A 15,594-nucleotide genomic window follows, 5' to 3' on the forward strand; every position below is an offset into this window, starting at 1 on the left:
AAAATGAACGGCGAAAAAAAGCATTATTTAAATAATGTAATAATACATTATTATAACAACGAATTTTAATTTATTGTTTTCAAGGAAAAATAAATGATTTAATTGATAGGTACAATAATATTATACTAAATAACAAGAGTCTTACCTAAATACCTACTACCGATAAAATGAAAAGTTTTTCATCGTATTCACTTAAAGGTTAAAGGTTATTACTTATTACCAATACAATAGCTTTTACGAAATACCGAAAAGGGTAGAGACTATATTATATTATATATTATCTATACGTAATTATATGTTAGGTATTTAAAGTGTAAACGGTATGGAATACAATATCGTTACTTGTTAGTAGTATACTACACATTTTACTTATATACTTACTTCAATGCCAGTGCAACGTTTACCTATATATAGGTAAATGATAGGTATTACAGTGCACCTGTATCTAAATCTATACGTCGTGACGCCACTAGGTATATGATTTTAATTTGAATACCACGACATGTAACGATTATAAAAATATCACCTGCAGAAGACGGAAAAATGAAATCAACACGGTGTGTGCCTGTAAAATATTATTTACGAACCATCTAAATCTCCTGTACATAGTGTGTCGTAACCATCCGTGAGCGTAGATCGATTAATTAAATATCGTAACCGTTTGCCCGATGATGATTATTAGTTACGCCTATTTTACGCGGCGTCGTACTTGATAATAATAATAATATATTATTATTCGCGGCTCGTCGTAGTTCACACCAAACCCTCCCGACACGCTGTGCACGGCGCTCACGATGTGCAATTATAATTATCAACCGGGATTTAAAAATTTCATGAAATTTAGACCCGATTGATAATATTGTCAAGTGATGACTGATTAACTGATAATAACTTTTCAATAGTTGTAACAAGGTAATTCGTGTACCCCGGATATTATCGACGATTATAAACTAAGTGGGATATTTATACAATAATATTATATAATATATAATGATATATTATATCCACCTTGTTATAAACCATTCATTGTCAATGTTTCCTATATCATATATGTGAATCATTAATCACTAATAAATATGCTCATCGTCCATAATATCGGGATACATAATATATACCTGTGTAAAAAAATTTATATATTGTTCGTAATAACAATCTACGAAATATTTTGGTGAAGCGTGAAATTTTCAATTTTTAAATATTTCAAATTCAAACTCCTAACTATAATAATAATAATAATAATAATAGAATGTGTGTAAGGAGGGCGTGTAGTAGACGTGTGGGGGTGGTCGGTTTACCTATACATACAATCTATATATGTCACTGCTTATATAAATTATGATTGGCCAATAAATCGTATAAATTGGCGGGGTGTATTGTAACGGAAGATTTTCCCCTCCCGCGGGCCGCGACAAGCCTGAAATATTATATCGTATAATATAGTCGGTTCCGGGTGTACGACAAATTGCGTGTCATACACCGTGTCGTATACGACGCAAACCGTCGGGACAATAATTTGCGTTCGTCGGGTAAAGGGGACCGGCGGGGAAAAAACCTTTATTGCGGTACTTTGCGCAGCGTATCTGGACGTTATGGCCCTCGTATTATATACACTGCTGCGGCTATACGACGATCCAATTTAAGAATAACCGCGTCGCCGCCGTATAATATAATATATTATACGGTGCATAGAATTATGTTTTTAGGTACGTACAATTATGTGTAAAGTGTATAAACGTACGCAAAGTATACCGGTTATTAATATTGCAATGGAAAACGTTGAGGTGGATTTTCATTTTCATTTTTTATTTCGTTCGCATTTTTATCAATAATTTGACAATATCAAGTCATCACGCGGAATGCGCATACTTGTCGAAAAGTCGTGTTCCACATTTATACTGACGGATAGTTTTTTTTTCCAACGTCGAAAAAGCGTAAAACATTGTTATAACACGCTGTGTACCTACATACATAATACATATTACATCAAAAACTACATTTAACCTGGAACTCGAAAAAGCCGACCTCGCACATTTCAATCGTAAATTAATATATTTGAGCACGGCCGTCGTTCTTTGCATACATTATTTATTCCGTATTAGCTAAGCTAATGCGCATTACCATTGTTCAATTATGTATACGAAAATAAAAATGGAACCCATATTATGTGTAATAGTAGTGCCGGGTAAACGCGGGCCGTGTGACCTTTCCGGTTTATTGAATATTATCATACCTGAACAATAATACGCACCTCGACGGTCTCATCGCGGAATTGTAATAATATTATCAGACAATTTATCGTTATTTTTTTTTAATCATTATTACTCATTAGTTATTGCTTATTACCATTATTACAACGCCGCGCCGCACGAGAAATTAAAAATTAAACAAAATATATTATTTTAGACACATTAAACTTGTACACGCACAGGGATAATATGCAGGTACAATATAATATATGCGCAGTAAATGTAATTACTATAATATCGTTTCGGTTGTTCTTTAACGATTGTTCGACACGATTTTATGTCATCAAAAACCAAGGAAATGCAACACGCGAGGGAATAACAATGTTTACCGCAAATATTGGAAACTTTTCGGTTACACGGCTTTGATATAATACTAGGCACGATTTTTTGTTCTGTCATCAAGCTGCTGTTTTTAATAGTTTCATCGAACTTAGACAACTAAATATACAAATTATAGATTATTGCCAATCAAATCAAATATTTTTCAAACTAACGAGATTATGTGTACATGACAATATGTATCTACCTACGTAATTACTTTAAAAGACATTCAGCAGTTACACCTTGCATAACATTAATCATTTAATTAAAAATTATCAATAAGTACTGTATCTATACGATTAAATATTTCCATTCTCGATTTCATACAATTGGTTTTTATACGCAATAAATATGAAAATAATATTATGTTCTATTGTTTTTCATAAGCTAACAATTATAGTTATTACCAAAATTATATAATTCTCAAATAAGCTTTATGCATCCCTAGAACAGCACTTAAATGTTTGAATAGTAGTTTTGGCAAAGCAACAGTTTTTAATCCGCTTTAACTAATGACAAAGTTTCGAATTAAATTCCGCATCTAAATTGAATTTAATATTAATACGTATTTACTAAAATTAATAAAATAATACATAATATAATTTAATATACACACATATCCAACTTTTGCAATAATAACTTCATAAATTGATATTTGAAAATTGGCAATAATGTATTATTATAGTAGCTTAAGAAATCAATTCAATCAGCGAATAGATGATTGAGTTCATATTTTAAAATTGTATAATTTATAATTTAAACGTCAATGACTTCCCGAAATAAAAATAACTGTTTAAATATAATATCAATATTTTTAAAACTGAAACATATAAATAATATAGAGGTGAATTCAATATTCCTCATGAATAAAAATAATTTCCACGCCATGTTTTTTCCACCATAAACATATTAAATAAATTATTTGCGTACGCGAAAGTAAATATTTCACCACCAGCCGCCACCGAACATCATTTTCCGAGGACAAACTTCTGTGGCGTCCTGGGGCAGTTTTGGCTCTATACCAATAGAACATTTTCCGATAAATACTCGACGAGGAAGCATTTTAACATGGCCACAAATCTGTCACGCTCCCTTATTCCTCGCGCCACTCCATCTCTCTACTAAAATACACGCCGCCGCGTTTAACTGTCCCTTTTCGGAGGAAACGCTCGTCGGATCCGAGCCCATTCATCCCCACGGTGTGCCTTTGAAACATTTTTCGGTGTAAATGGAAGTGATTTCCTTTAAAACACCTGGGTTCCCCTATTTTTTTTTTCTTTTCCTCGGTGTTCGACGATAGAGAGGTGCATGGTGGACAGGAGGAAGAAAAAACTTCACCAAAACGAAATGCACCATCTGCGGGGGTGCACGCAAAAACATTTTACGCGGATTCATAATCCATCGATTGGAGTTCGACGAACGTCTGCGTGTGTGTGTTAGGGGGTGTGACACGAAAACTCGGCATGACAGAAGGAAATCTCTGCAGCTCGTGTCCCCGGAAACATTTAACTTTTAATTTCGCTGGGGACGAGTCGCGCATACAGACGGGAACTTTGTCACCGTCGCCGAATACGCCCCTTGATCCTCGGTCTCTACATATAAAATCACTTTCCATCTATACGTATACAAAATACGAATATATATATTCTAGATTCGTGACTTTTTCACTTCACAAATATCTAATAATAATTGTTTCGGTGTAAAAGTTTAACTGTTGTTGTTGTTGTTGTTGTTGTTGTTGTTATATTGCTATTGCTGCTGTTGTTACAGAGTTATTACGGTTGTGGTCGGGTATTTTGTGAACAGTTCAAACTGATTTTTTTTTTTTTAAAACAATTACACTTTCCGATAAAAGATAATTTATAATAGATAGACAGCTCAGTGACATGTAGGTTACTAACAAATCCACGTAAAAAAAGGTTTACATAATGTTCAAAATAAAAAATGCACACATTACACATGTATATATATATATATAAATACCTTGTATGGTTGAGTTTAAAAATTTAAATTTGTATATTTTCAGATTGTCTACATTTGCAACTATACAGGGACAGTAAAGACCGGTACAAACACGGTCAGACGAAGGCTTCGTTATCTTTGCAACACTTCTTAGGAGTAGAGTCTGGTGAGATATTTTCTCGAACAATTTAATACAAACAAATATATTATAATCGAAATGTCATTCTCAGGATTTACGCTGGACAAAGAATCCAACACGATAGCTATTATTTGCCAAGACGTCACTGTTGTACTAGCGTTCGATACCCGAGAAAGACTGATACAGTGGCAAGTTAAGATATCTTCAAACCTGGGAGACGGTGAGAAAATGTTTATATTATTAGAATGTTAAAAAAATTACCTTAAAACGAAATATTTGTATTCAAATATAAACTGACGGCAATTCTATTTTCTCCGTCGGGACACTTAGAACCTGTTAGTTAAATAGGTACCTATTATACAAAAATCGATCAAATTATGCAGCGGTATCAGATATTTTATAACTTATACGTTATAACTAAAAGTTTCTTATAAATGTTATAAATGTATCTAAGCAAGTTTATAACCATTGTTGGATGTTTAAATAGTAAGACATTCTTTCTTATTGTTTTTTTTTCACCTTAGGGGTGCATAATGTAGAGATTACGTGAGTTGGAAATGTTCTGAGTAACGAAGGTTGTACACAGTCTGCAAATAATAATAATGCATAGAGAATTTAAAGAGGTTTATTGTGCAATCCACTGTAAAGATAACAAGTAAGAAAAAAAGGGACGCGGATAAAGGAAATGACCCAAAATAAAAAGAAAGTAGACAGAAGTATGAGGATGTAAAAATGGTTTACCGCACCTAATAATATGTGTGTAAAAAAAATACACCTCATACAGAGATATGAAAGACCATGCATTTACGATTGTTAGTTTATCGAACACGAAATGGAATTTTGAATAACAATCATTTTAATATTGGCATTTGCAGACCAACAGTTTTTGATTCAAATATCATCCTGTCCTCCCAAGTCAAAAATATCCGCAGGACCTGCCAGATTACACATACAAGACTTAAGATTCTCAATGACGACTGGAGTACCCCCAAGATTAGCTGGTGTTTGGGAACTTCGACACTTAAGGTATATATAGATTTTGTCAATTTTTAACGTGATTTATCGTATTTCAGTTTTGATAACGTAACACTTACATTCTCACAGAAAATATGGAGTTATTGAAAACCGGTTTTGCTACGAGGGTGGTTCAAGGTGTGGCAAAGGTGAGGGCTTATTTGTGTGTTTCACCGACCAGGGAGACGACATAACTAGATGCATGAACTTAGCAGCAGAAAGCAAATTGGCTACCAGAAAAAGGGCGCTCTCTAGAAATATGTCGGGTAAGACCAAAAGCCTTAATATTGCTTAATGACAGTCTATAACACCTGATATTAAATACAGTTTTAGAAAGTCCGTCCAGAAGAGGTCTCTTGTCTCGCTTAGATTCTAGAGCTTCAGAGTACGGTGCTGATCAAAGTTCGTTCAATCAACATTCTCACGACAGAAGTAGTGAAGACAACATGTGTTGGCCATCTAACGAAAGTCGACTAGATAATTCGGACTTTGGGGACACGGCGTCTGTTGGAGATTATCAAGATCAAAACTTACAGGTGAATTATTAAGTGTAATACAAAATAATATGAACCATCGTTACCATCGACTTATGATTTGTATTAAACGATTTTAGAATAGGTAGAGTAATAAGTAGAGCATTTTAACTTTGAATAAGCACTTACTGATATTAACTTTTAATGTTAACACATATAATTTTACAACAAAAAACTAACAAAAAAATATTGTTCATATGTATAAAAAACAAAACTATAATTTATAACATAGTATGATATTTTTAATTATAATATATGTACCTATGTATTTGATATAACATTTTTAGATCATAGATAAAATATTGATCAGTAAACATATATTATATTAATATATTATAATAGATGGACTTAGTATTTAGATACATTCATTTAAAACTTTATTTCATCTCTCACAACGTACCTTCTTACTGAACGTACATCGAATCAAAGCTTAAATAATATTTAATTATGTAATTATTTTAATTTATCTTCAAAATAATTCTACAATCTATTAGATACATGGTAAACGAGTTAGAAATGCTGAAGCAAAGATTTTATTTTTGGGTATATAATATAGTATGATACAAATATTATAATATAGATTGTGTTTGATTTAAAACAATAGGAGTGCACATGGACCCCAGAAACAGCTTTGGAACGATGTGCCAGCTGTATAAGTAAACTTGGAGCTTTGTCTCGTTCTTCGACCATGGCTAATACCCCTGGAAGCATGGGCTTTAATCCAGCGTGGACTATGGACAACAATGTATCGTCGCGTAAGTTTATTCATACAAAATTATTCCTAACACTTACCTAGGTACTAAATCAATACTTTATAATCAAAACATTTGGTGTAAATGATACATATGACATTCAGAGTCCAAGAGAACCACATCGCATAAATATATTTTCAGGTTCTTAAGCAATATTTTAGTGAGCAAGAAAAAAATTTTAGTTATCTTAAAGTATAAATTAGGTATACACTATACACACAACTTTAAAGTTTATGATACAGTTCATGAAAGACACTACACATATTATAATAATTTTAATTTCGGCGAACATACCATTAATACAAATAGTTAGTACATATGCCTTTGCCCTATATGTACATTGTATATGTATATTATTATAAGCAATTAATAGGAAAAATAATTAAAAACAATAATGGTTGAACATTTTAAGAACGAAAAATCAATTTAGCATAAGAACCAAGCGTTAATTGTTACTATTTATTAACAATCAAGTAACAACTTTAGCCCTCTTTAATACCTACCAAGTAGATCCCTTATTGCTACTCCATAATTATAATCCATTAATATTGTATTAAACGTCACCATAACTTTTAATTATACAACACATAAGTTGAGATTACAAAATAAAAAAAACGTATACTACATACGTGGAATAGAATAAATTGCAATATTCGAATAAATAAGGTATCAAACGTATTATATCATGTTAAGAGCATTGCAAGGTCAAATGTATACGTATCCGCGTGTTACCTAAGTGAACCGTTGAGCTTTTCTGAATTCGTAACCTTCTTGGCAATGTCTCAACACATTTGCTACGTTCTTCCTGACAATTTAAAACATTCTCCCTCTCATACATTTTGTAACAACGGCGTACAGTCCAACACGCGATTCTGTTCTCATAACCTATGGTCTATACGTGCTGCAGTAGGTAGGCATATAATATGCACATACCTATACGCATTTTTATTTCAAATATTGAGCGATCGGTATTATTACCTAGGTACCTGTATGTATTCGTTTGGCACGAGAATACATACAGAATTGCGAAAACAATTAATTACAGAACAATACTTACTAATTCATAAAATTTAACTTGATGCCTGCATATAAAACGTATTATTGTGTCGATCGTTTGATCGTTTCCAATTAAATTTGTAATGAACATAATATAATTATATTAATGATACGGTCCATCGATAACAATAAAATCCTTCGCCGTGGACTTCATTATTGTCCATTCAAATATTTTACCGAGCAAAGGAATAATCTGAGATGCCGCTTCTAGATTTGAATTTACAAAACGTAATACGCGTACGCGTAATCGTCCAAGATGAAGACGTAATTTATAATACATACATTATGTAGGTATTGATTGATGAACAAAATGATTGAATTTTAAATTTAATAGATAGGGAAAACATTCATTTCGATTCACCATTAAATACTTCGTAGTTAGAAACAATACAATCGTGTCTTTTTGGATCGGAGTATTGTTACCTGACAATAAATAGTAAAAGTAAAACGTTTACACACATATTGAAGATATTTACTTTTATGTACCTATTACTTTATATTTATACCATACATCTTACATCCATGCCCATTACCCATACATTGACTATAAGTGCAGTTTTTAAGGCTTTTAATCTAAAATCATTTACTATAATTTCTATTTGTTTTGTTTAGTGAATTACATACCAGAAATGAATAACGGACACCAGTGTTGCGGATATATGTCGTCGCAGAGTAGCAGCAGTGGCGGAAGTGCCGGATGCAGCTCTGTGTGTGGTACCGAGTATTCTGTACCTAGAAAAGTATGCGGCTCCATGACTGACAAAATGAACAAAATGTAAGTACATACATACAAGTTAAAGTAGTATGATATAGATTTTATATAAGTTCTATAGAACATCAAACAAACCTTTTTGTTTTATACATATATACCCACAATTCGTGCGGTAAGTCTAGGATTGTTAAATGTTATAAACAACTTGTATTATACCTATACGACATATTTTATTTTATTTTAAATGCTTTGTAAATTATTTTAGACTATTGAAATTTATGTTTAAAAAACTTTTTTTGGATTCTCTGATTGTAATTGTGCAAATTGTGGCTAGCATTTTTTTTTTAATTTTAACTAATGGTGAAACACTCATAACCACAAATAAAAATTAATAATTAGTTAATTTATAAAAATAAAATATAATTAATTATATTTAATAATTTTTTTAATTATATATTGTTTATATTATTGTAACAGTAACACTGTTTAAAATTCAAACAATTTATTTTGTTTGAAATATAGTTTTATTACATTCGCTCATACTCATATAATGCAAGCTACTTAAGTTCGCACTATTTTTAAATACTTTATTAATAAACAATTTCTAATGACCATAAAATAAATATCAATATATTGTGCGTGAATACCTTACACGGATTTAAAAACAATTTCATTAAACAAATTAATTTACTAAATGCTGAACTGTGAATTGGGGTGGGGTATAAACATTTACGGTACCGGTCACACACAAAAATATAGATAGGTATACCTATTCAGTGGCCGAAGTCGCTGAAAATAAGTGGAGGGTTGCTTTTCATACTTTATTTAGTTCTCATATATGGTTTAATATTATATAAAACTAGCTGGTCCCGTGCACTTCGTTGCCCATTAAAAATGCCAACTCTATATGAATAATATATGTTTTATTTTATAATATAACGGTTACCATAACAACAATTTTAAAACAATGGCAACCAATAATTATTATTATAATAACTTTGAAACCCACGGCAACCATTTATAAACAAAAATTTCCATCGGAAATCTCAAAATCCATGTTTGAGCACCTCCTGGGGTTGGTCCTCTCTCTTTTTAAATTAGCCTATCTTCTGCCCAGAGGTCTAATCTATCTCTGTATACCAAATGATCCCGTGCACTTCGTTGCCCGGCAACCAATAATTATTGTTATAATAGCTTCAAAACCTATGGTAACCATGGTAACCACGGTAACCATGGTAATATGGACACACATACATTCATTTATATATATATATAATATATTATATAGATATGTAGGCCACATGCCTCTATATTATGTAGGTATAAGTGGATATAACTACAATACTATAATATTACTAGATACTTAATCAATATAATTTGAATCATTTAAATAACTTTGAATATTGAACGCTCCTGATTTAAATTGAGATCCATTCAAAACGAATAATAATTTATCATCAAATTTCAGTCAATCTGAAACGTGTGCACCGAACAGACCACCGAAACCAGTACACCTAAAGCCAGAAACGAGTACGCCAGTGAAAAAGGCTCCAATGCCTCTACCTCAGCAGGATACGATATGTGTATGCCGGTGCACTACATTGGACAAATCTAGACAATCCTACCTCAATAATTACGACACTCCTAAGATTATGTGCCCAAACACAAAAGTACGTTATCGATCAAATATAAATCACATTTTATGTATTTATAATTTTCTTTTAAAAGTTATTCCATGAACGATATAACTTCATCGAACAATATAGTTTTTAAAGAAACATCTCAAACGGAGAAAAAAAGCTTAACAAATTACTGTTAGAGGTTAACAGGTGTGTTTGTGACATTTACGTGTCGGAAACTCCATTTTTGTTTTAAATTTTCTGTCAAACGAAACATAACAATCTATCTATATTGGTTTTGAATTATTGTCAAGTTTTAATCGTAATGCGTTTATTTTTACAGCCGAATAAACCGTACTCGTCCATACAAGATGAATACTACGACACGCCGCGGAACATCAAGTCCTCGTTGGAAGTTAACCCCTACGGAAATTACGATACGCCTCCATCGCCCGTGGCCGTTCATAAAAAATCCAAGTAATTTATATTAATTTTGCATACATACATGGTCGTTTCGATATTGTAATATTCTATAAACATCGTGAACATGTAAATATTCGTATAGGGGTTGTAAAGTATATACATACATATATATATATATATTGACTATAATATTGCCCATTAAAATATAATGCTGTAACATATCGATATTTACGAGTATAAGATTTTGATAAGCAAATATAAATGCTGTTATTGGTATGGGTAATCGAGATAGTTGTAAACAACTCTCGAGATAACAGTCTATGTAGTACCCTTGAGTGCCAAATCGTCTACGAGCGGCAATTTGAATAATATTTCGCCGTTTTGCCATTTTTAGTGCCGGCACGCCGAAACAAACAGATAGCCCGCAATGCACCGGAATGTGCCCTTGCCAGAGAGCCATGACTTGTTGGTCTCATAATAACTGGATGACGATGCCTCCTCGTTGCAGACGAAGTAATCATCTAACCGACAATCAGATACCAAATTTTACCGTAAGTCAACGTATTGTGTTATAAATTGCATCATTATATATTTTATAGTTTTCAAGACTTATACCTATTCGTGCGAGATGCACGGAAATTTTTTTTTTTACAAAAACGTCGATCCAGCTCTTTATATCAAATATAAATTAAATAAAAATCCAGTCATAAGATCATCGACACCCTAGGATGAAAAAAAATGTGTTATTAAAAATAAGAATAAGAACAAAAATATAACGTATCTGATTTATATTCATTTATACATCTACCAAATAAATCTGACAAAACTACAGCTTTGTGGCTCATTCAGTAAAACCTATACGCTACCCGAAGCCAAAGAATCCAAACACACTCCGAAGTGTACACAAATCGATACACCAGTGTTTAGATGTTTACTTTTGAATTACGGAGGCAGTATTTTTTATTTTTTTTAGTAAACAATAAATTATGATCGTGTACCTTTATTTACAACCGTCCTGAAGAATAGTAATTCCACCGACCAACATATTTGGCACTACGCATTAATTGATTTTTTTATTTGTAATCATTAGAAAAATATTTTGCTGACGACTGATGATAAACATAACCAAATCATCAATATAATATAGCAACTGAATAATTATTATTAACTACGTACTAAAGTCCAAAACTGCTACTTGAAAAAAATGACTGAACGTTAAATTTATACAATTAGAATAAATTATTTATAAGTACGAACAAAATACTGTACAACAGTAAACACGAAAAAAAAATAAAGTAATCGATATGTACAAAACAGACTAAATCAATAGAAACGTAAAACTACAACACTCCGTTTGTATTTGAACTTTAAAAAAAATGCAATGTAAGGTATATATTAGGTAAGGGTAACGGACAAAATTTAAATTTTAAAATAATAAATAAATAAATAATAATATACTTGGAGGTATAAGAAATAATTTTAAACTTCCGACGTTCAATTTCTCTGTATTTTTTTTTTTTTTAGAACGTCTTATTTAATTTTGATAACGATTTTACAAATAAAACTAAAACTTTAAAACTAAACGATAGAGCAAAAAAATCAGTGTATAATACTGATATATACACTGATTTTTTTAGCACTCACCACAAATTAGCTTAAAAAGAAGGGTTTCAACTCAATTATCATTTTTTTTTAATTGTATTATAATATATAATGTATATTGCATATTCATAATGTAACTGAATGGAATAAAAATTATTATTATTAAAAGATATTTGGATGTATCATATCATACAATGCCGATAAAAGACCGAATTCACATCATAAGCGCATTTATGTAAACCAATTCATTTGACCAATCTATTAATAGATAAATTTAAATTAACTCAAAACTAACTTTTTGAACTTTTTATTGTGAACGGCACAGATTTCAAGAAAACTTTTTAAAAATACTCTGCTAGATCGACGAAATATTTTTTAAATCTATGCTTCACATATTACGTACAGTTTCCACATCACGATTTGAAAACTTTTCTCGAATAGAGAAAATTATTAAATATTATTTTATTTGACCTATATCCTTTTCAAATAATACGACGACATTTTCTTCTAGTTTTCGATAACCCAACCCCCTTGGATCTTAGATTCTTGAGACAGTACCTGATCGCCTATAATATATTTGAAAACGTTATCTCATTTCCAATCAAAATTATGAACCGTCAGAGTGAGCACTATATTTGTGGACGAGTAGTCGACACTGTCGACCAGCATGGTTGAAATATACAGGTTATTGCCATTGACTCGGATTGTTATCACCATAAAGAAAATGGCTGCGTAAAGGGATATCACAAACATAAATTTTTCTCATCATCAAAAACACGCTGACAACAGCTAACAAATTCAAAATTCCGACGCATGTATACTATAGATTATTATTGGCTCCCTTTACGCTGCTATTTTTGGTTTTTCATCAAATATTTGATCTAGAAAAGGTATAAATGCAATAATCTTTTATATTTCAACCATGGATTGCAGGGCAATGTTATAGATGTCGACTACCCGTCGACCGTGGCGTTTTAATTTTTAACATTATTACCATAGTAAAATTGTTGGTGTTTCACATCTGCCAGGTGTCCCGCGACGGCTAAGTTTTTTACTATTACTATCTTAGCTATATTCTATGTAACTACCACTACCTATATAATTTATCTTTATATGTATTATAAATAATTATATTTTCATCGAATTAAACATTGATGCGAACATTTTTGCAGAACAATTGCAAACACAACGGAGCAATTTACGCGACCGTGGACGTTTCGAAGAAAAAGAAGCACGCGGAACCACTGCCACCCCCATCGTCAAGCAACTACATGAACTTGGAACCAGCCGGTGGTGGTGGCAAACAGCAACAGCCAACGGCGGCCCATAACGGCCGAAAGCCGACGGAAAACTACATGAACTTGGAGTTTAGTGAATCGCTATGCTACTACGAAAACGCCAAAAACGTGTTGACCAAGGCGGGCCTGTCAAACGCCTGCGACAAGTGCGGCCATCAGAAGCGTTGTTCCGGCGGCGGCGCCGACGAAAAGGGTGACTACATGACCATGGAACCGGTCAACGGTCGGATGGTGGAAACGAAGCGTAACCAGTTCCCTGGTTACTTGCCCATGAGTCCGACGGCGGCGGGCAACAACAACAACAACAACAACAACAATAGTAGCAGCGGAAATAACAAGCAGCAGGACATGTTGAAGAATATAATGAACAGGGGCCTAGCCGAAAAGTCGGCCAGCATACCCAGCCTGAACGAGTACAAGTCTACAGCGGCGACGGCCAACGGCAACGACTGGAAAAACGTTGGGGGGGCGGCGGACGATCCTCATCGAAGGCGGTCCAGCTCGGCAGACTCTTCGAGGTGCGACGACGACGGGCTGACGTGTGGCATTGGCGCCGACCGGTCAAGCCGTGGCGCTGGTTGTTCGGATCACACTTCGTCGGCCGAGAGCATGACCAGCCAGATCGCCAAACGTCCCACGGACGCCACCTCGGCGGGCGCCACGTCCACCGCCTCGACGGTGTCTGACGGCAGCGTGGCCGCGGACGATCAACAGACCGCGCTGGTGCACATCCGACGGTCGTCGAGCGTTCCGTGCAAGAACAACCGCGACTCGTCCAGCTCCAACGATTCGGGCGTGTCCACTGGTTCGCTGCGTTACCGAGGCGCCGACTTTGCCGAGTTCGAGTTGCCGCTGACCACGGCCATGTCGACGATGAGGCACAGGCGCACAGTGGCCGCGGCCACTGCCGCCGCCTCCGGTGGTTCCGCGGACGGTTCCGTCGACTGCGGCGGCCGCGTGACCGTGACCGGTTGCGTGCACGGTTCGCTGCCTAGGCGGTCCAAGTCCACCGACCGGCTTAAGGAGCTTAGCTTCAGGTTTCAAAAGTTCGCAGGCACCATGAAATCGTCGTCGGCCGGTGCCGAAGTACCCGTGTGCTTGAAAAAAGATAAAGGTCAGTTGTAGTTGTGTTCATTTTGTATAATATGCAATTTTTATCGTAATCCTTTTTAAGTTTTTACGTTTTTCAATCACAACATATTTTATTCCAAAGCGCAATGTTTTTTCGAGTACTTCGATACACAAAAATTAAATTTTCAACGAGTACTTAGTTTATGAGTTTCGAGTTATAAGTATTTCACGCTTAGATGAGCTGAGTGGAGTGGCACAAGGGCAACACTTCAAAATGTTGGTCCACTACTCCACTCATCTAAAACTTAAATATGTCTTATAACTAATGAACTACTCACCCAAATTCTGATTTATATATAAGAAAATACTCCGAATAATTTTCTGCTTCATAATAAGACATTAAAAAACGTAGATATAATATCAATAAAAAAAAAAAAGTTAAATAATGTTATGAAAAATATTTTCAAAAACGTTACCTAATAGTTTTTGATATGTTGAGTTCTTTGAATTATGAATACTTTTTTTCAGAAATAACTTCATTCCTGAAAAAAACTTATAATATTATACATTAATGTTGGCAATGGCGTGGTACAACATTTTTTTGGGTTTTGTGAACTAGTAAATACAATGACGAAATCTGTTTTTTTTGGTTTTTATATTTGTGTGAAACACCTAATTAAATAATAAACAATTCAGAGTAAGGTACGTAATTTGTACATGATCAAAAAGCAATAGTCTTTAAAGTTTTAAAAAAAATTTCACATGTGGATCGATTTTAGCTCTACGGGAAATGAAACGGTTTTACTTCAATCTGTAATAAGTACGTTTAGATGTAAAACTGTTCGG

The 15,594-nt window shown here is 33.6% G+C and overlaps 1 protein-coding gene across 2 annotated transcripts in view; it reads left to right on the forward strand.

Annotated features, from left to right (window-relative positions):
* The window catches only part of LOC132937955 (probable serine/threonine-protein kinase nek3), a 249,940-nt gene that overhangs the window by 229,689 nt on the left and 4,657 nt on the right, over positions 1 to 15,594 (forward strand). For both annotated transcript variants that reach the window (XM_061004593.1, XM_061004594.1), the window contains exons 3-13: positions 4,594 to 4,695; positions 4,760 to 4,888; positions 5,544 to 5,694; positions 5,773 to 5,948; positions 6,010 to 6,218; positions 6,820 to 6,970; positions 8,636 to 8,798; positions 10,204 to 10,405; positions 10,698 to 10,831; positions 11,172 to 11,328; positions 13,552 to 14,791. In XM_061004593.1, the coding sequence (XP_060860576.1) occupies positions 4,594 to 4,695; positions 4,760 to 4,888; positions 5,544 to 5,694; positions 5,773 to 5,948; positions 6,010 to 6,218; positions 6,820 to 6,970; positions 8,636 to 8,798; positions 10,204 to 10,405; positions 10,698 to 10,831; positions 11,172 to 11,328; positions 13,552 to 14,791 (2,814 nt within the window). The remainder of the gene's footprint in view (positions 1 to 4,593; positions 4,696 to 4,759; positions 4,889 to 5,543; positions 5,695 to 5,772; positions 5,949 to 6,009; positions 6,219 to 6,819; positions 6,971 to 8,635; positions 8,799 to 10,203; positions 10,406 to 10,697; positions 10,832 to 11,171; positions 11,329 to 13,551; positions 14,792 to 15,594) is intronic.

This window comes from Metopolophium dirhodum, chromosome 2 (genome assembly GCF_019925205.1).
Source record: "Metopolophium dirhodum isolate CAU chromosome 2, ASM1992520v1, whole genome shotgun sequence".
NCBI lineage: Eukaryota > Metazoa > Arthropoda > Insecta > Hemiptera > Aphididae > Metopolophium > Metopolophium dirhodum.